We start from the raw sequence: 19267 nt of genomic DNA on the forward strand, positions 1-19267 counted from the left end.
TCAGGGAACAAAAGTTATTGTCATAACATTTTATTTCGATTCAACGTATTCAGTACAAGACATGTATACATGGCCCTCAGAGCAGTCATTGAACTGAAGTTGGACCACCAGCACCCTGGGGCATGGCAGACCCAGCAGAAAGGCCACAATCTAGCATTCAAATAACAGAGTCAAACAAAAGTGTGCAGAGATGACTAGCGACCTGTAGTGCCTTCTAAAACAACAGATAGGAGGAAGGAGTGTCTCCCTGCTGCTGGAGCCCCTCTCAACTCTGTCCCATAGCTAAGAGGACTGAAGGTTGTTCCTTTGAGGCGTCAGGTCTCTCTGGAGCCCTGAAGGTGGACCTTTGCTTGGAGGCTGTATTCACAGCAGCGTAACCACAGCAGCAGATGTGTTGCTCTCTTGGGGATAGATGGCAGAACTGCAGCCATGTGAGAGCCAGCTCTGGCTTTGGATTCGTATCACACCTGGGGATGATATTGTCCAAGGTTTAGCACCGAACCTGGCAACAAAACATGCAGTTAACATTTCACATGTGGCCGACATGCCAACTGTGTAGTTTTGGCTAACATCAACAGGGCCTGACTTAGAGTCTGTGGACAAAAGAGTTTACCTGCAGTAGATAGCCAGCCAGAGTCTAACAACTGAGGGGTGACTGTGATCAGAGTGGTACATGTGCAGGCGGAGGCCTCGCATATGTCTTCACAGGTCATATGCGTGACTCGAGGTGTCTTCAGCCAGGACGTGTCGTTGTAATATCTCAAACTGTATGTTTTGTTCCAAGTGAATTCACTGAAAGGGAAGTGAAATCATAACATATGACTCTGAGCCCTTTTTCCTTTTGTAAGGGAGTAGGCTTCATATCTAGTTGGTTTAGGAGGAGCAGCTTCTGCCCTTGGATGATGGAGTTAGTAAAACTCTTGCTTGATGTGTGTGCTCTTTTAAAAAAAAAAAAAGTATTATAAAATTAAACATTTGGAAATATATCAGTTCTGACACTCATTGGCTGAAGTGTTAAATGTTCTAACACAGACAAGTTGGTTTACAGTTTTCAGAGGATATGGCTTGGTGGTAGCTGAGCTGTTAAAATGAAAACTGCTGCAAAAGTGTTTGGGGTTGTTTTGTTTTTGTTTGTTTGTTTGTTTTGGCTGAAAGGTTATTGATGTACTGTCTTTCTCATTATGAGTGTAACCATAACAGTTGTCCAACCATCAGTTGTCCAACAGTTGAGAAATTTGGTAGGATCGTAGTTTACTGACCAAAGAGCTGATCAGTCCAATCTGTGTTGTGAAAACTCAAAATAAATTGAGGTGCATCTGTGTAAATTTGTATTTACCATTTGCAAAGGTAACGTAATATATTTGTAAGATTATATGGAGGCAGCGTGGAACCTTTCATTCAGTCAGGTCAGCCTGACACAGAAGTAGCAGAATCTCAGAAATTTTAATTACAGATAAGATTGCAGTCTAATGAAACAGTTGGGGACTTTTTGTTTGTTTAATGATAGTAAATATTAAAAACTGCCACATGTATGTGGCAGTTTTTAACTTAAATTAAAGGTTGGTTTTATTGTATGTTGTATTTCTTTGCAACAAATCCAACTAATTAAAATAACAATGAAGTGACCCAACTAAACAAGACAACTAGTGTATCCAAAGCCTCTGTAGCATTGACCTCCACTGCTAAATAAAAAAGTCCTGCCTTTTTTTCCTTTTTTTCTTTCTTGAAATTGCAGTGCACCAATGACAGTCTCAAAGCCGTGGACAGCCCAGGGTTATGTTGCATAGCAGTGCACCAATCCCATCCATTTGTTGGGTGGGGCAAATTGTGATAGCTAGTGATAGAACAAAATTTATTTAACTTTAACAGCACGTTTGTTCGATAACATCATCAGAGGTTGGTGTCATATTTTATCGTTGGTGTTCTAAAAATGCAGTACTCTGCTTGTACACTAGTACGTCATGAATTAGTGTCACTGTTTAAGTTGCAGTAGTTTGTTATTGTTGTGAGTATGAGCAGGTATGTGGGGTTGATGAGGGGTTAATGGAGATGGAAGCGTGGACAAGGTTGTGAGGTTTGTCCTTTTTGTTTGCTTTTTCCTTTTCTTATTTTGCTTTGGAAAAGTTTGGGAGCTGGTGGAGTGTTTTTGTCCTGGTAGTAGACCTGTTGACCTTTTTTGCATAAAATAATATGAATGTTTATAAATAAATATCCATATTTGATTTATTTATAGCTTAGTCCTGTCAAACAGGGTGCAGCTAGACTGCACACGCACATGCCACACACACAAACCATGTCATCCAAATACACTACACACACCCACATACAAACTGTGGTGATTGGAATTTTTTACCCCCCACAGACCTGATAGGCTTGGGGAAAGGGACTAATAATTATTAGCAAAAAAACAATTTCAGAGTACAGATGTACAAAGATTATTATTCCTAAATTGGGAGAATTGGAGTAACTTGCAGTTCTCATAGCTTGGTTTTCCAGCATTGAAAGGGCTTTCTTTTGTCACTGCATTACATCAGCCTCTCTGACACGGGGGCATTTGACATTATTTTAGCCATGGTCCATTTCCTATTTGCTGCCCTCTCATTCCCCTTTTCTAGTCAAAGCTACGGTGTTGATGGTTGTATTACTTAAGCTTTCTTTCCTTTTTTCCCCTTTTTTATCAGACACACTGATATGATATTAAGCATGAACATTCAACTTTGTACAGCAATGTTTTTTTTTGTTTGTCTTAAATATCTTTGGCTTTTAAATCTTGTAGAGTTTCGGTGTCATGTGCGGCATGCACAGTGAACTGTTTTTCATAGACTCTTACTCACCACCCACTCCCTTTCTCTGTGTGTGTAGTGTTGCCGGCCCTGGTGGACAGGCTGGGTGATGGCAAGGACCAGGTCAGGGAGAACAGCCAAGCCCTCATCCTTCGCTGCATGGAACAGACTGCCTCACCAATGGTCACACACACACACACACACACACACACACACACACACACACCATTGCCTAAACAGGTAAATCCTCCAGTGTACCACATGTAAGATGAAGACAGTTTTGTCAAATGTCATTTAAATTTTATACAAGACATGTATATTGAGTTGTAGTTATTCTAGAAAAAGTTATTCTAAAAATGTGACACAGCAGAGAAAAAAATACAGGCAAATTAAAGCCACCTCCATATTAGTAATGCATTAAAAAAACTACAGAGGGCTTGCACTCTACCTATCCACCCCCTCTTGTGGATATTGGAGGAATTACACAAGTTACTCCATAATGCTTTGTTTTATTTACACATGCCTCACGTGCTCATCTCCATAGATTGTGCCCTCTTCTGTACTCCATAAACTGCTCATCCAATGATGAGTTGATGATGATGATGACCTACTGACACCCCTTCTTTTTCTTTTTTTTTCTCTCTTACTCTTGCTCACACTTTTATCCTTCTTGTTCTCCTTCATGCAGTATGTTTGGGAAAGGCTGCTTCCTGGTTTAAAGCACAAGAACTTCCGCTCTCGAGAAGGAATCTGCCTCTGTCTCAGTGCCACGCTCAACATGTGAGTAACTTCTCCTTTATCTGTAATGCTCCCAGAATGAAATGGCAAGTTTATTAAGCATAGGCAATGTTTTTTGTTCTCTGTGTGTTAAATCTCATATTTTAATCCTTAAGTAAGTTCATAATGTGGTGGATAATATAACACAGATTATGCAATCCTACGCTGCTTTCAAGCTCTGTTAGTAAGTGTTTGGCTCAGTGAGGGCTGCACAGAGCTATTACCACCACCTTCCATGACCTATTTTGTTTGCTCAAGGAGCACACATGTTCCGACTTTCCAGGATTAATCCTCTTAACTGTTTGTGTGACTCTGAGGTGGTGCACATTTCTTCCCATTTCCCCACCTACCACTAGCTTGTCCCTTTTCAAAATATGTTATGAGACTAGAGCAGGATGCAGTTTTAAAGACAAAATATCAGTTACTAAAATTGAGTTGTTTACAAACTCTTTTTAAGTGTGGCTTGTTTGGGGTATTGTCGTCACCCCTCCAGGCGGACGGGTGGCATGGATAGCTAAGTTTGTGAATGCAATGACTTGACAACAAGGTCACATAGATGTTTCAAACATAAACAATATGTGCATTTACTAAAAATCTCAGAAGAGTTTCAATCCCGGTGACCTTGACCTCAAGGTCAGAGGTCAGGTTTTTTGTCAATATTGTCACTGCAGTAAATGAGAAGAAAGCAACATAGGAATTTGAAATTTGCTGGGAGGCAGAGGGGTAAAAAATGACCTTTAAAAAAAAACAAAAGCAAAAAAATAACATTGCTCAGTTGTAGTCTTTTATCTCTTGCATTTCTACTGTTTTCAAATAAATATGGGTTTTAACCTTTTTGATTTCATTGCAATTGGTTTTTATTCAGATTTGGGCAGTAAGGTGTTGGACGGCAGGTTGTAGTTACGACAGGTTGTGTGTGTAGGACTACAGGGACACTTCTGTCTGTACAGGTACTTTTGTTGCTGCTTGTTCTCAGCAGTCGAGATCTGTGTGGTTTGGCCTTTACTCTGTTTTCCACCTTGAGCTCACCCACACACAGAGCAAATTTAGACTATTAGAATTGCTGTGCTAATTTTAGCATCTTTTTGCTAATGGAAGGTGACACTGTTGTGCTAAATGCTAAGCTGCTATGTAATAGATACACTGAGCATGTGTGCTTTACGTACCCGGGCATCCATAATGAGTGAGTAGAATGAGTAAAACATGGCATAGAAATGGGCTGCTTCTGGGTTTTCACTTATTTCTATTTTTTGTTAAGTACACAGTGAACATACAGACAGGTTAAAAGTTTAAAACCTGAGCTCTTTACTTCTAGGGTGAGTGGATCAGGTGGGTCTGTTGTGCATGGAGGGTGTGGTTTTGGTCCACTTGTCCTCTTAGAGGACTGGGTCAATGTAAATAATTAAGATGTTATTGCAGCTTTTATTTTCATCTTATTAGGGGTGCTCTCTGGTGCTCCAGCCCATCAGTGGAGTTTCAGAGAGTTGTGAAAACACCAACAGTGCATGGTATTGCAGTTAGTGCTCTGAAAGCTAAGCGTGGGTTTGTTTGGGGTTTGTTTTGTTTTTTTGGACGGGGGGGGGGGGGGTTCTTTTACATAACTGGAATGGACAAAACAGAAGAAATTAAGAAACGATCTTTGTCTACTAATGTTTTTTATATTTGTGTGATGTTAAATTTCTGAGGCGTGTGTGTGTGTGTGTGTGTGTGTGTGTGTGTGGTTTGTAGATAGTGTTTGTAGCTTATAACAGGCTACTAAAATATCAGTCTGCCTTAGAATAGATATATTTTTCAAATTTCTAAAAATATTTTCAATGAGCGGAGCAAGATTTCCATTATAAAAGAACACCAGATAATTATATTTATCACTGGCAACTGTCACCTCTCTTTTACGTTTCCTCTTGTGCCTCTGTTTCACACTCTCAGGTATGGAGCCCAACCGCTGAGCCTCAGTAAAATAGTTCCTCATCTCTGCTCGCTGACAGGAGACCAAAACCCACAGGTAAGAGCTGCAGTGTTATACATGATTACATGATGGTGGGGAAAATTGTACCTTTTTGTGTGTGTTTGTTTTGACTGCGCGTGGCTCGTCATTGTTTTTGTTGAGCCAGTTTGTCGATAAGCCTTTTTGTTCAGCTCTCAGCAGTCAAAGTGTGTTGGGTTTCATCTTAAGGCAGCTCTGTGATTATTACTGTTATTAGTGAGGAGATGGGCTCTGTACCCACCACCCAGCTTCACTGCTGAATCATGAGCACCCAGTTGTTAAACCACACAAGAGTATTAGCTGTGTGTGTGTGTGTGTGTGTGTGTGTGTGTGTGTGTGTCAGTGTGAGGAATAGAGAGAGGTTGGTTTAACCTCCTGCAGAGTTGCACCCCAAAGCTGAAATCTGCTTCTATCTTCTACCCAATGATTATCTACCCACATACTGTCCTGGCCAATCAACATCCTAGAAAGGCCTGCCTACCCTTGGGTGCTAAGAATCCCTTCAACAATATCTTTGTAGCCAATCACAACAGTGTTTACAGCAATAACTAGCAAATCATATGGCTCCCATAGGAGGGAAGAGTATGGGCTCTCACGGGTTTAGTTTTTAGTGTGTTTGCATGTTTGCGTCTCTTAGTCTATGAGCATGAGTCTAATCTTTGTCGAATTATGAGGGAGAATCGATCTCAGTCTTAACAAACACAAAGATCATTTTTTTTATAGTGTGCTAGTTAACCCATCACTTGAATCTCTTTCCATGTGTTTATATGTGGAGGGTTATTAAATTGGTGAACGTCTGCTGTTTAGGTACGTGAGGCATCAATAACAACGCTGGTGGATGTTTATCGTCACGTTGGAGAGAAGGTCAGAGCAGACATTGGAAAGAGAGGACTTCCAGCTGCACGGTGAGTTTTTGTTCTTTTTCGTAGTATTTTTTTTTTTTTTTAATTATTGTTATTTTTATATTTATTTTTTGAGTTTGTTGTTGCCTGTGTTTCTATGGAGTCCCGTGGCCTTGGCACTCAGTTTGTCCCAAGCCACACCATGCACCACTCTGCCCTTCAGACACACAGAGGCACTTTCATCCAGAGCACAATGCCGACTGAATGAGGGAGGAGGGTGAGAGGGTGCAGCCACGGGGTACAAAGGCGTTGGGTGGAGTAACAGAAATGGGGGTAAAAACTGGAAAAACTGTGTTCGAGTCATCAGAAGAGGTTTAATGTGGGGGTTTGTCCCGCTTTGGTCGTCCTGGCTACATGTGCAGGGTTGAAGGTTATTCTGAGCACCCAATGACCCCTTCTTTCTGCCCCCTTTTTACTGCTTTCTCCCATGTGTGAGAGTCGAGCAACGGCCAGTGCTGTATCTGCTCAGTATGATTCTTGCGTCTGTGAATGCTGGCTGTGGTCATGTGTCATGTGCTGTGCATATTAAGCCAGTCCGTCTCCAGTGTAAACACACTGTCTGAATGTGTGGGATTTACAGAGTGGTGTGGCGGTCTGCCTTCATTTAAATATCAGAGGCCTGACAGATGCAGTGATTTACAGCCTGCGCTTGTTCTTCCTGAACAGATGTGTATAGTTATTACTGAATTCTGCACGTGAATTTTATATGTGTGTGTGTATATATATATATGTATTGTATGTATCGCGAATCTCCCAAACCAGTTTTTATTACTTTGTATAGTTTGTATAAGAATAGGGGTGAGAATATCTACAATACTGCAGTTTTACTGATCAAAACTCTCATTAATTTCATTTGTGATGTTTCAGTCAGCTTCAGGTCAGCTATAGTCAAATAGCCTTAGTACAAAACCTGGAGCAAAGCTGTTGGAATTGCATTGTGTGTTTTTTGTTCATATGTTTAATGAAGCCATGCTAAATTTTTACCTTCATGTTATGAAAGTTGTCTGAGTTACAGACCCATAGAGGTATGTGAGAATTTTGTGCTTTTTAAATTGTGTTATGCATTTATTTACTAATTAATTTTTGAGGCTTCAAAACATTACAGTAGGTATCGTTGTGAAAGTTTCAGAGTGAAAACACATTAAAGCTCTGTTTAAAAACTGCAGCCAAATCAGTTTCACAACCACTCCAAGTGTCGTGTAATGCTTGGAAAAAATAACGCAAACGCAAATTATAAAGTACAAAAATGTCCACCCCTATAATTTGAGGGGTTGTAACTTAATATAACTAATATACTAATGTTATTGTACAGTGGGATTTTTTTAAAAAAAATTCAATTTAAATTGTTTTGTTTATTTAATAATTGATTTCATATGGAGCAACCCAAAGGGTTACCTAGTGGAAAGCAAAGCTCTGGCCAGGATCTTGCTGACTTGATGACATATCAACTCTGCAGAGTTGGCATTAGATAATGGACAGAAAGATGAAGTCATAAAAGAGGAATAATTGTTGGATGAGTATGTCCACATCCCTTAAATACCAAACAAGCACACATTTTTAAAGATACGTGGAGGCAAGTGATTATTACAATCTGAAACCTCTTTTGGACTGTGCCAGATAAATGGTTAAAAGCTATTTCCCAAAATTAAGTTTCTGTTTGAAACAGCTCTCTGTTGTAAATGAGACACTGAATTTTGATGGGATTATCTGTATAATTAAATACATTCCCCCCCTTACAACAGTCTCAAAATGTTCCAGTTCTAACTTGAAATAATTCATAATAAGTAATTTCATCTAATCAATTTTCAGTGAAATAAACATCTAGATGTGCATATCTTATGACCTCAGATCAGATGTTTAGACACAGGTTAAACCTGCTGACACGAGCCAAAACACTTCTTGGATTTGGTGATCAGGTGTTGTGAATGGGACTTAGATTGAAATTACAAACCTATTTCAAATGACATAATGGTGCATGAAGAAACCTGAAAGTGGAACTTAATTTTACAGTTGGCTTATTTACTGGCGTTGTGTCTGGAAGTACAGTTGTAATCTTGGGTCCATTACTGGTAAGAACAAGGGGCTACCATCTGACAGCAGCTTCCTATAAGTAGGTCAAATGCTGGTTGAGTGAGCATTCATCAGGCCTGCCTCATGTGGTTTGATTTGGAGATGAGTTACCTGAAGGACATGAGTCCTCTGCTGGACAAAGGTGTTTATCAATGGCCGCGATAAAAAGATAAAAGATAGAAATAAGAAGAGGGAGGGAACATGTGCAAGTGGGATGAGAAGGCGAGACACTGAGGGGGGAGGAGCAGCGCTGTCTGCTGTTAGCCACACAGCCCCTCCCCCTCTGACGAGTACGTGTGTGTCTGTGTATGAGAGGGAGGTTATGTAAAGGGTAACTGAATCTCGTTGCTGTCTGTCACACAAACTGGCCCATTTGACTCTCTCTCCTGCTCATACAGACACACAAAGACGCTTCCTGGAAATTTACTGTACGTATTGCTGTTTAGGTTGTTCAGTTGGCGTTTGTGTGTACAGTGTGTATGCGTGACAGTAGGTGGTGCTTTGTCGCATGCCCATAGCATGCTTTGGTCTCTCGCCGTTTGGCTTCCCCCCTCTCTCTTTCCCTCTCACACACACGCTCCCTCCCTCTCTTCCCGTCTTCTTTCCTCCCTCCCTCCCTCCCTCCCTCTCGGAGCCACTGCACCATGTTGGATACAAAGAGCTGAGGGGAGCTGAGGACCAGAGTGTGTCACCAACATGGGAGCTAATGCAAGATTGCGTAGCAACGCAGCAAGCTATTAATCAGCCCACAGGGAAATACTGATGCAAATCAGTGCTGAAGACTAAATGCTAGATTTTTGCTGAAACAAATAGATGCACAAAATGCTAATGAAAGAAAGCGAACCACGTGAAAATGGTGCACGGCTGAGGAGCTAGTTGCAACGCTAATCGTCACTTATCAGAAGCTGCTTAGCTGTCTGGCGGTTGTGGACCGGCAAGCAGACACCAAAAGACAGAGACAGAGCACGGTGTGTATTGCTCTAATTGTTGTGTGCGCCCATCCGTGGTTAACCTTTCGGCAAAGCAGACATAAAGGCATGTTATTCGGGGTCATGTGTTTTAGTCTTTGTTGTGTTTTTGTCTAACCAGTTGTGCATTTCAAGGATGACCAAGTTATTTTGGCTTGTGCTGGATATCTGCCCTGTTACTACGCTGACAATGCTACCTATTAATCACATGACTAAGCAGACCTGGCTGGTGGTTTCATGTGTGTCTGTCTGATGCTAGTAGGATGTTATAAGAGGACACTTGGGGTGTTGCTGCTGCAGCTTCATGAGTGTGACTGCCATAATAGACACACCCACCCACAATCAGACAGAAAGGCGTGGAGACTGTCCACATGTTGCTGCTGCTTCTGCGGCTGATTTTGATGATGAGTCTCATTTGGAATTCTTCGCACCTTGTTTGTGTTTTGGTCAAACATCTCTGTGGGGTGCTCAGATTTTTTTTTTAAAATCTGGACTTTATTGTAATTTCTTAATTTCTTCATTCAAATATGTTTGGTTTGACAGCTTTGGTGATATTAACATTGTACTGTATATCTGTGCTCAACACTACTAATCTTCCTTTTCTCTTTCTCCAGGTTACAGACGATATTTGCTCGTTTTGATGAAGCCTTGAATTCAGGCAACATGGCTCTCAGCCCGAGTCACGGTCAGTGCGTTTTCTCATTTACTTTGCCACACTTGAATTGGATAGCCACCAAGTTGAGTCACATTGTCAAGATGGTTTTACTGTTGTCATGTAGTGGGTGTGTTTCATAAGGGAGCAACATTGTGTGTGTTTTTTGAGGGGCGGGGGTGCCTGTGCTTGTGTGTCTAAATCTGCATGTGCTTTTGTGGTTGTGTCAGTTTGTTGCCATGAGCTCCTGTAAGAGGTCCTAACAAGATTAATGGTTTAGAGTTTGTGTGTGCGTGCACATCCATGTGTGCGTGCAAGTGCTTCAGCAGAACCAAACCTGAGCTGAAGGCTGCTGCTGAGTTTTCCCTTCCCCAGCAGTAAGGTGGTCTGTGGAGCCATTGTTGTTTGACCCTGGAGAATTGTAATTATATTGACAGTAATATTTCACTCTGCACTCTTAAATTTTCAGGTTATAAAAGTGGGTTAAGCAGCACCTCAGGGAGTTTTTGACACTATGCACAAATGAAAATGTGAGGTTTCCCTACTTACATATGTATTAGAAGCTGACATGATGCTTATTAAGTGTGTGTCTGAAAGCCTTTACTTAAATATTGAATATAGGTTATTCAGTTCCCATGGGACTTCATTTTTTTTAGTATCTGTTCCAGTAAGATAAACAGAGTTTGAATTTTGAGAAAAGAAAGGTATGAGATTGGTATTTGGTATGAGCACATCCTCTGAGCTGAGCTAACAGAGTATCATTTAGAAGCAAAAACAATGAATCAGTGGTTTCCCGTTGTTTTTTCCATCTATAATGTCACTTAACAAACTGCAGTCACACTGCCTTGATGTACAGTGGGGCAAAAAAGTATTTAGTCAGCCACCGATTGTGCAAGTTCCCCCACCTAAAATGATGACAGAGGTCAGTAATTTGCACCAGAGGTACACTTCAACTGTGAGAGACAGAATGTGAAAAAAAAATCCATGAATCCACATGGTAGGATTTGTAAAGAATTTATTCGTAAATCAGGGTGGAAAATAAGTATTTGGTCAATAACAAAAATACAACTCAATACTTTGTAACATAACCTTTGTTGGCAATAACAGAGGTCAAACGTTTACTATAGGTCTTTACCAGGTTTGCACACACAGTAGCTGGTATTTTGGCCCATTCCTCCATGCAGATCTTCTCGAGAGCAGTGATGTTTTGGGGCTGTCGCCGAGCAACACAGACTTTCAACTCCCGCCACAGATTTTCTATGGGGTTGAGGTCTGGAGACTGGCTAGGCCACTCCAGGACTTTCAAATGCTTCTTACGGAGCCACGCCTTTGTTGCCTGGGCGGTGTGTTTTGGATCATTGTCATGTTGGAAGACCCAGCCTCGTTTCATCTTCAAAGTTCTCACTGATGGAAGGAGGTTTTGGCTCAAAATCTCACGATACATGGCCCCATTCATTCTGTCCTTAACACGGCTCAGTCGTCCTGTCCCCTTGGCAGAAAAACAGCCCCATAGCATGATGTTTCCACCCCCATGCTTCACAGTAGGTATGGTGTTCTTGGGATGCAACTCAGTATTCTTCTTCCTCCAAACGCGACGAGTTGAGTTTATACCAAAAAGTTCTACTTTGGTTTCATCTGACCACATGACATTCTCCCAATCCTCTGCTGTATCATCCATGTGCTCTCTGACAAACTTCAGACGGGCCTGGACATGCACTGGCTTCAGCAGCGGAACACGTCTGGCACTGCGGGATTTGATTCCCTGCCGTTGTAGTGTGTTACTGATGGTGACCTTTGTTACTTTGGTCCCAGCTCTCTGCAGGTCATTCACCAGGTCCCCCCGTGTGGTTCTGGGATCTTTGCTCACCGTTCTCATGATCATTTTGACCCCACGGGATGAGATCTTGCGTGGAGCCCCAGATCGAGGGAGATTATCAGTGGTCTTGTATGTCTTCCATTTTCTGATGATTGCTCCCACAGTTGATTTTTTCCACACCAAGCTGCTTGCCTATTGTAGATTCACTCTTCCCAGTCTGGTGCAGGTCTACAATATTTTTCCTGGTGTCCTTCGAAAGCTCTTTGGTCTTGGCCATGGCGGAGTTTGGAGTCTGACTGTTTGAGGCTGTGGACAGGTGTCTTTTATACAGATGATGAGTTCAAACAGGTGCCATTCATACAGGTAACGAGTGGGGGACAGAAAAGCTTCTTACAGAAGACGTTACAGGTCTGTGAGAGCCAGAGATTTTCCTTGTTTGAGGTGACCAAATACTTATTTTCCACCCTGATTTACAAATAAATTCTTTACAAATCCTACCATGTGAATTCATGGATTTTTTTTTTCACATTCTGTCTCTCACAGTTGAAGTGTACCTCTGGTGCAAATTACTGACCTCTGTCATCATTTTAAGTGGGGGAACTTGCACAATCGGTGGCTGACTAAATACTTTTTTGCCCCACTGTATGATAACTTATTCAGTTACACAAAAAGCATTGTTCTCATCTAAAAGCAGAGACCAGGAGTTTGCCTTTATCTTTCTGGGTTGTGCATCTACTTTCTGGTTGATAAGAGCTCTTGTGGAAGTGTTGATAATTGGAAAATTGGAAGCATGGAGCTGTATAAAAGCTGATGGGGGGTTCCAGTAAAGGCATCATCAGTATATAAAGTATAGCTTGTCAGTTTAAAATCTGGTTATGTATACCAGTGGGTTTTTGTTTTTAAACATATTCTTCTGAACAGGCAGCAAAGGGCAGGGCTGATCTTCAAAGGCACACTTATTAATCATCTGTGCAAAGCAGCCTCTGTCAAACATGCCATCAACTCTTCTTTGGAATGCATTGCTGCAGGCCCTCTTGATAAACCATTTGCAGCATCTAGAAATTTCTTTGTCTTTTTTTAAATTGCTGCTCAGCAAGTATACACTGTGCTTCGATTGCCTTGTTACACATCCAGTGCTCTTTTGAAGCAGGCCAAATGTCTTGACATTCTCTGTCTACCTGAATCTATAAAGCAGGTAGCTTTCACAATGCTGTCTTATAGTCTTTCTTTAGGTGCTGGGTGGTCTGCACTGGCAGTTCATTTTTATTTTGCTCCAAACAACAGAGTGATGTATTTCCTCCCTTGCAGATTTTTGCTGTCAGCTCCTCTCTGTCAGTCAGGGCCTTTGATTTGTCACGCTCTCATAATTCCCACCACCCTGCAACTGTGTGAACAGAATGGGGTTCCCTTTGAAGTCTCTGATCATATTTTTAGGGTACAGAGTTTGCTTCTGTTTGGGGAATGAGTGCAATCAAAGTACTGGTGGGGAAAATTAACATTTTATGCATTGCATTTTGTTCATTTGCGAATTGCATTAATAATGTGTGATTGTCACGCGATCGTCCAACACATTTGGGAACCACTGATGTGTACAGACTGTTTAGTACTTTATAAATTATGAGAGCGATGAAGTTTCCAAGATTATGAATAGTATTTTACTGAAATGTTTTCTAAATCTCCACCAAATTGAGTTGACGTGTGGCTTTAAGCTGAGTTTGTGCTCCCTTTGAGGTCAGCTGGGTTTGCTGTTGGTGTCTGGCAGAGGTTGTCATTGGATGATATACCTTCAGGCTGTCCTGTCACTGTATCTGTCTACCGGCTACAGCAGGGAGTTGGTGCTTGACAGGCTGTTGCAGCTGGTTTACTTGGAGGGAGGCATAGGGAAATGTAATGTAAGGCTTTAGCTGCTGTCTTTGTGGGCCGAAGTGAGATGAAGGGAGTCTGACTTTTAAAATCCCACTTCCCCGGGGCTTGGAGCAAAGTTGTGATTTGGGTTTGTGATTGTGTAGTTGTTGTGATGAATTGTTAATGTTTTTAACTCTGCGTTGTTGTCATCTGTCATGTGCTTTTCCCTGAATGAAAGCAGCGATTGTTTCCAGACAGAATATTTATTCGTTTGGCACTCTCGCTTTCATTTAAACTGGCTGTGACAAAAAATAGCTGTGATTGGTTGTTTGGCTGTCAGGCAACTGATCATGTCCTGGGCATCAAAAAGGTTGTGGAGCAGTGAACGTCGGTGGGTGTTCAGCAGCCCAAACCTCTAAATTGTCAAACATGCTTAAAATAAAAGTGTGAATGTTAAATTTTGTACACAAGTTTAGCAGAGTACTAAAAATGTATCAAACTACCTCCTGATGTCACATGTTTGGGGGGTGTTCTATGTCTTTCTTAATATCAAATTATTAAGAAAGGGATAAGTAAATTAAGCTTTTAAGTCAGTCTAAGTCTAGTATAAAATATCTGAAATCTTTCAAGAATATTGTGTTTAGTTGATTTAGTTTCTATAAGCTTGTCTGTCTACCTTCGGCTCAGGATGAGAGTCCGGGTTTGCAGTCAAGCCGTGCTCAAGTTTAGGTGCTTGGAGTCAGTTTTGGTTTGTGCCCTATGAAGGGATTTCTATATGGACCATAAATGTTATGGAAGTTAGTCATGCAGAGTGAAAAATGTCAAATTTGTCTACATTTAAAACTAAAAATTGTGCGTTTACATTAAGGGTGAATCACTGTGTGATTTATTTATTTTATTTAAATTTTTGAAAGAGGCCACGGCCATGAGAAAATAAAATGAGTCCAATAAGATTCATATTATTTTTATGGAATATAAGCAATCTTAATGTAGGGAATAGGAACTTCTTTCTATTTCTTTCCAGTATAGGTAAACTCAGGCAGAGTTTAGAGCCCCATACTGATTTCTGTGGGCTGGTTTAAACCTTTTGAGAAGAACCGCACGTCTCTGGTGCAGTCATTAAAGGTTAAAATCTCAGCCTTACTAAAATCATCTGTTTATGTTTTGGTTGTCACAGCCATCGTGCTGAACGGGTAAATACAAAATATGACATCTTCAGGTGGGTTGTGTCAAATAGTGACAGAGGAAAGGAGAGAGAAAGTGAAAGGGTCTCTGCTTTGTTTCTCTGAAACACATTTGCACACACATACTTCGGGGTATATGTCCTCTAATGCCCTGGCTGTCAGTCTGCATTAGAGCAGGGTGATATGGCCAAAAATATTTATCACGATATATATTTGAAAATTTGCGATAACGATATAACCGACGATATAATTGATGCGAGACAAAATACAACTCCACAACATTACTAGCGCAAAAAGACAACCTTCCATTTATTTTCACTTAAACAAGAAGCTGGTTTTTATGTACATTAAAGCTTTATAAAAATGTAACAGTGCAAATGCAAATTCCTTGCTGAAAGTTTAACCAAAAGGCATTTCCAGTAGAAATGGGCTGACATATCATGAGCATAACCACGTATAATATGGTTATATGGTTAAAAAGAGGTGCTTTGCAACATTAAACTGCAGTGTGCAGTACGCATTTTTCGGACCATAAGGTGCACGGGATTATAAGGCACATTAAGCGAAACAAAGCAGTCAGATAAATCAAACTTTATTAAACTCATTCTTCTTGCTTCCTCCACTTCTGTACCCTTGATTCATTAATGTTTAATTCTCTGCAGCTGCTCTATTCCCATGTTGTTGCAGTATATTAATGACTAACCTCGTATTGTGGATGGATTATCTCAGTTGTTCTCCTGACTGAAGTTTGGTCCGTTTACAGCATCCTGCCATGCGATTGCATTTGTCTCTAACTATGAAGAACCTTCACGTTGAAGAATCATGTCTCACTTCTGTCCTGTAGAGCCACCTTTACTTTCTCTTTATTATGGAAATGTGAAAATAATTTGTTTCCATCTTGTAAAACCACTGCTGCTGTTCTGTTTGTGCCACAGCTAACTCTTTTTTTTTTTTTTTTTTCACAAAATGTTTGAACTCTGCTCTTACATATTTTCCAGCTTCACAGGTAACAGGTGGTTGCATCTACCATTCTGTTAAATTTTTATGTACAGCAAAGATAAATGTGAGTCTTTTTGTCAAATAATGAAGTGTCTTTGGAGTGTGTTTTCTCACCACGTTCCTGCTTTCTTAATTCTTGTTTGACGCTTCACGTCTGCCACAGAATGTGGTGAGTATGAGGTTTGTTTTTGTTTGTAAAGACTCCTCAACCTCTAAGTTAGGGACACAAGCTCAGACCATCTGCCAAAATACACACAGGCACACAAATGCCTTCGTACTTGCCCTTGCCCCACATCGCTTTCAGGCCAGCTCTTGCCGTTCTCTTTGAAGGGGTTTGAGGCAGCTGTTGCTGAGGATAGAGGGGAGGAGGGAGGGACGCGAGGAGGGCAGAGGATCGAGGGAGGAAGCTGACAGAGATCTCTGGCAGTAGCCGAGTCACAGCGCTGTGCCTATCACTGCCTCTCCCTGATTCATCATGACAGAGAGAGATTGAACAAACGAGGGAGAAACAGAGGAGAAAACAAAGGCGAGAACAGAGGGACAGAAGTGAATACAGACCAAACCAGCGGATTTGACCCATAACGCTGTAACTATGGCATTTGGGGATGATGATAATGGTAGGTGTGTGTGTGTCTGTGTGTGTTTGTGCCCGGCTGTCCATGGTTGTGTGTTTAATCTCATCTGGCTGTGGATGCTGGCACTCATACAAAAGCTGCCCAGCATATGGTTTGAGATTGAAATCAGCTTAAACTCATTGCACTTTCACCCCAAGTGCTTTGGTGTGTGTGTGTGCATGTGCTTCCATGCGAGGGGAAAACTGGGGTGTCCTCAAATGCTTCCATGATGCTGCATTTATTGCAATCGTGCGCATCTGCAAGAGCAATGGTCTACCCAATCTGAGCTGTTTAAAATTTTGAGAGATGCTTATAGTTTTGTAGCTTGTTGCTGAGGTCATAGTTGCACCGCACCGTATCCACCCAATCCAATTTTCTTGCAGCTTCCTCTCCCCACTGTGCTCTTCAAGTCTAGTGTGGCTTTACTCAAGTAGCCACTCAGTCTCTGCTTTTCTGTCCTCTCTCTTAAACTCTTTCTTTTGTAGTAATATCAGGTCAAGTGTTCTTCTGTGTTAACACCCCAGCTCTCAATCTCCAGGCTTACTGGTGAAGCCTTTCACTTACTTGTGGTTATGTGAAAATAGTGCAAATGTGCTTGGATTTGAAAAGTAATCATTACAACAGTAAGGTCCATTGTAGAGCTTTGCAAATGTGGGGTTCTTCTACTTTAGGTAGCTAAATTTTTTTGCGAGAACAACAAAAAAAATGTTTACATGATGTTGAAATGAGGTTACTTTGTGTTGTTTAGTAGGTCGGTATGCAGAGCCCCCCAAAAATCTGTCTCCCTCCCTTTTGTTTCCCACATTGTGTATGGGTTAGTTAGTAGTTTTTGTCTTCATCATGCCAAAGATTTTCCCAACCCGAATGGAATTACAAAACGCTTCTCTTCAAAGCAGTTTAGTTTCTGGTAACAAAGAAACTCATCATCACAGCAACACACCGGTAGTTTCAGGTTACATACCCTTGTGTCATGTTGTGCCCCAAATTGCACAACATGAGAAGAAATCTTACCAGTGGCTTTGTGTTATAGGGTTCCTGTTTTGAAGCGAATGAAAAGAAGTTGTTGAGAAAAGTCAAAATTTCACATAAGCAAAGAGGGGATATCGATCATGACTAACAGGCCTTTGTTCATTCATTAGTAAACATGTGACTTGAGGTTTTTTCTGATGTTGGTTCTTGGGAAAGTAAAGCATGTCATTGCCCATGGTGCTGTGCTCGGCTCTTATTTAATGACATTTGGCCCTGTGCACAGACACACACACACAGGAAGAGCAATGATATTCAGTGCCCCAAACTGACCATCAGTAGCAGCTTTCTCTGCTTGCATAGTACTTCAGTGTTGACAGGGAGTGACACACACATACTCACAGACTCTCTTTCTCACACACACACACACACACACACACACACACACACACACACACACACACACACACACAGACACAGACATGCTCATTCTGCTTCAGTGCATCACAGTCTCTGCAAAGGGAATCATGACCCTGTTTCCAAGCTACTCTGATTGTCATGGCAAAGCTTTCCTCTGAATATTATGGCTTATCCCTCTCCCCGACTTGGAATTGGGACTCAAATTATACCTGTGTGTGTCTGAGTGTCTGTGTATATGTGTCTTCTTTTAATGAGATCATTTTCTCTGAGCTGGGCTGGAAATGGAGCAGCCTGTCTCCTATTAGAGAATCCAAGCTTAAACCTCAAACGTGTCTCTTTATTTTCCTTTGCTCCCCTTTCGCTCAGTCATTCTCTGTCCCAGATTGGTTGCAAGTGAAGCATTTGACCCTCTTATGTTACCAAACTGATGGCTACAATTAAATATATGGTTAGTATGTATAAAAAAAACTTCGAGTGTCATTCTATGGAAGCAAAGGAAGTTATTTTCTTTTTATTTGCACTTTCCATTGTATGTATTTTTCTAGTATTATCCCATTTTGCATCTAAATCACTGTATGTTCAGTGGTTTATCTTTTCACTTAACATGTCTGTAGGATTGGCTGTTTGTTTTTTATTAGTCTTTTTTTTTTATATATGTACTTCTGCTCGTTTATTTTGGAGCTGAAAGTTTTTAGCAGCTTTTGTCTCAGACACCACGGTGCTGCTCGTGTTCTTCTTTCCAGTTGTCATCACTCTCATATGAGTGATCGTGCAGTGTCAAGATATTTTGTGTCATCTTCTATGTGGGACTCTGCATGCTGTCACATGGGCCTGAGCAGGAATATGCGACATTGCCTTTACACAAACACAATCTGTTAGCGAGGTAGAGCAAAGTTTGCATAGAGCAATGTGACACTAAAGCTAAATGAAGCTTTACGTGGGCTTTTGGCTCTAGTGTGCATCAGTATTGCAGACCGTTCCACTGTTATATGGATACCTATATCTGATGTAAAAACATTCACAAACTTCATCTCAGGTGAATCAGTTAATAGGCTTTCTGAAGATTTGGTGTGACTGCCTTTTTAAAATGTTATTTTTGGTGCATATGCATTAAAAAAATGCTCTGTCCTTCTCTGATCAGCAGGGTGTTGTATCCTGCTTCCTTTTAGGTGGTTTGCTGATGTTTGAACCACAGAATAATTTGGTTAGAGCAGAGTCAGTGCTGCCATCATGTGGTCAAAAGCCCCCCAAATTTTGCTGGAAGACTTAAGATTAGCTCTCTGTCTC

General features: G+C 41.1%; 1 protein-coding gene across 34 annotated transcripts in view; it reads left to right on the forward strand.

Annotated features, from left to right (window-relative positions):
- The window catches only part of clasp2 (cytoplasmic linker associated protein 2), a 65597-nt gene that overhangs the window by 13167 nt on the left and 33163 nt on the right, over positions 1-19267 (forward strand). For 31 of the 34 annotated variants that reach the window (XM_085262823.1, XM_085262787.1, XM_085262824.1 and 28 more), the window contains exons 3-7: positions 2863-2966; positions 3472-3563; positions 5487-5562; positions 6352-6449; positions 10099-10169. In XM_085262823.1, the coding sequence (XP_085118949.1) occupies positions 2863-2966; positions 3472-3563; positions 5487-5562; positions 6352-6449; positions 10099-10169 (441 nt within the window). Of the gene's footprint in view, positions 1-2862; positions 2967-3471; positions 3564-5486; positions 5563-6351; positions 6450-8882; positions 8945-9165; positions 9485-10098; positions 10170-16440; positions 16598-19267 lie in introns of those variants that run through there. The other 3 variants (XM_085262821.1, XM_085262820.1, XM_085262819.1) reach the window with 3 other exon arrangements.

This window comes from Mchenga conophoros, linkage group LG22 (genome assembly GCF_057382185.1).
Source record: "Mchenga conophoros isolate Kocher_MC1m ecotype Shallow Benthic linkage group LG22, M_conophoros_male_GT1.1, whole genome shotgun sequence".
NCBI lineage: Eukaryota > Metazoa > Chordata > Actinopteri > Cichliformes > Cichlidae > Mchenga > Mchenga conophoros.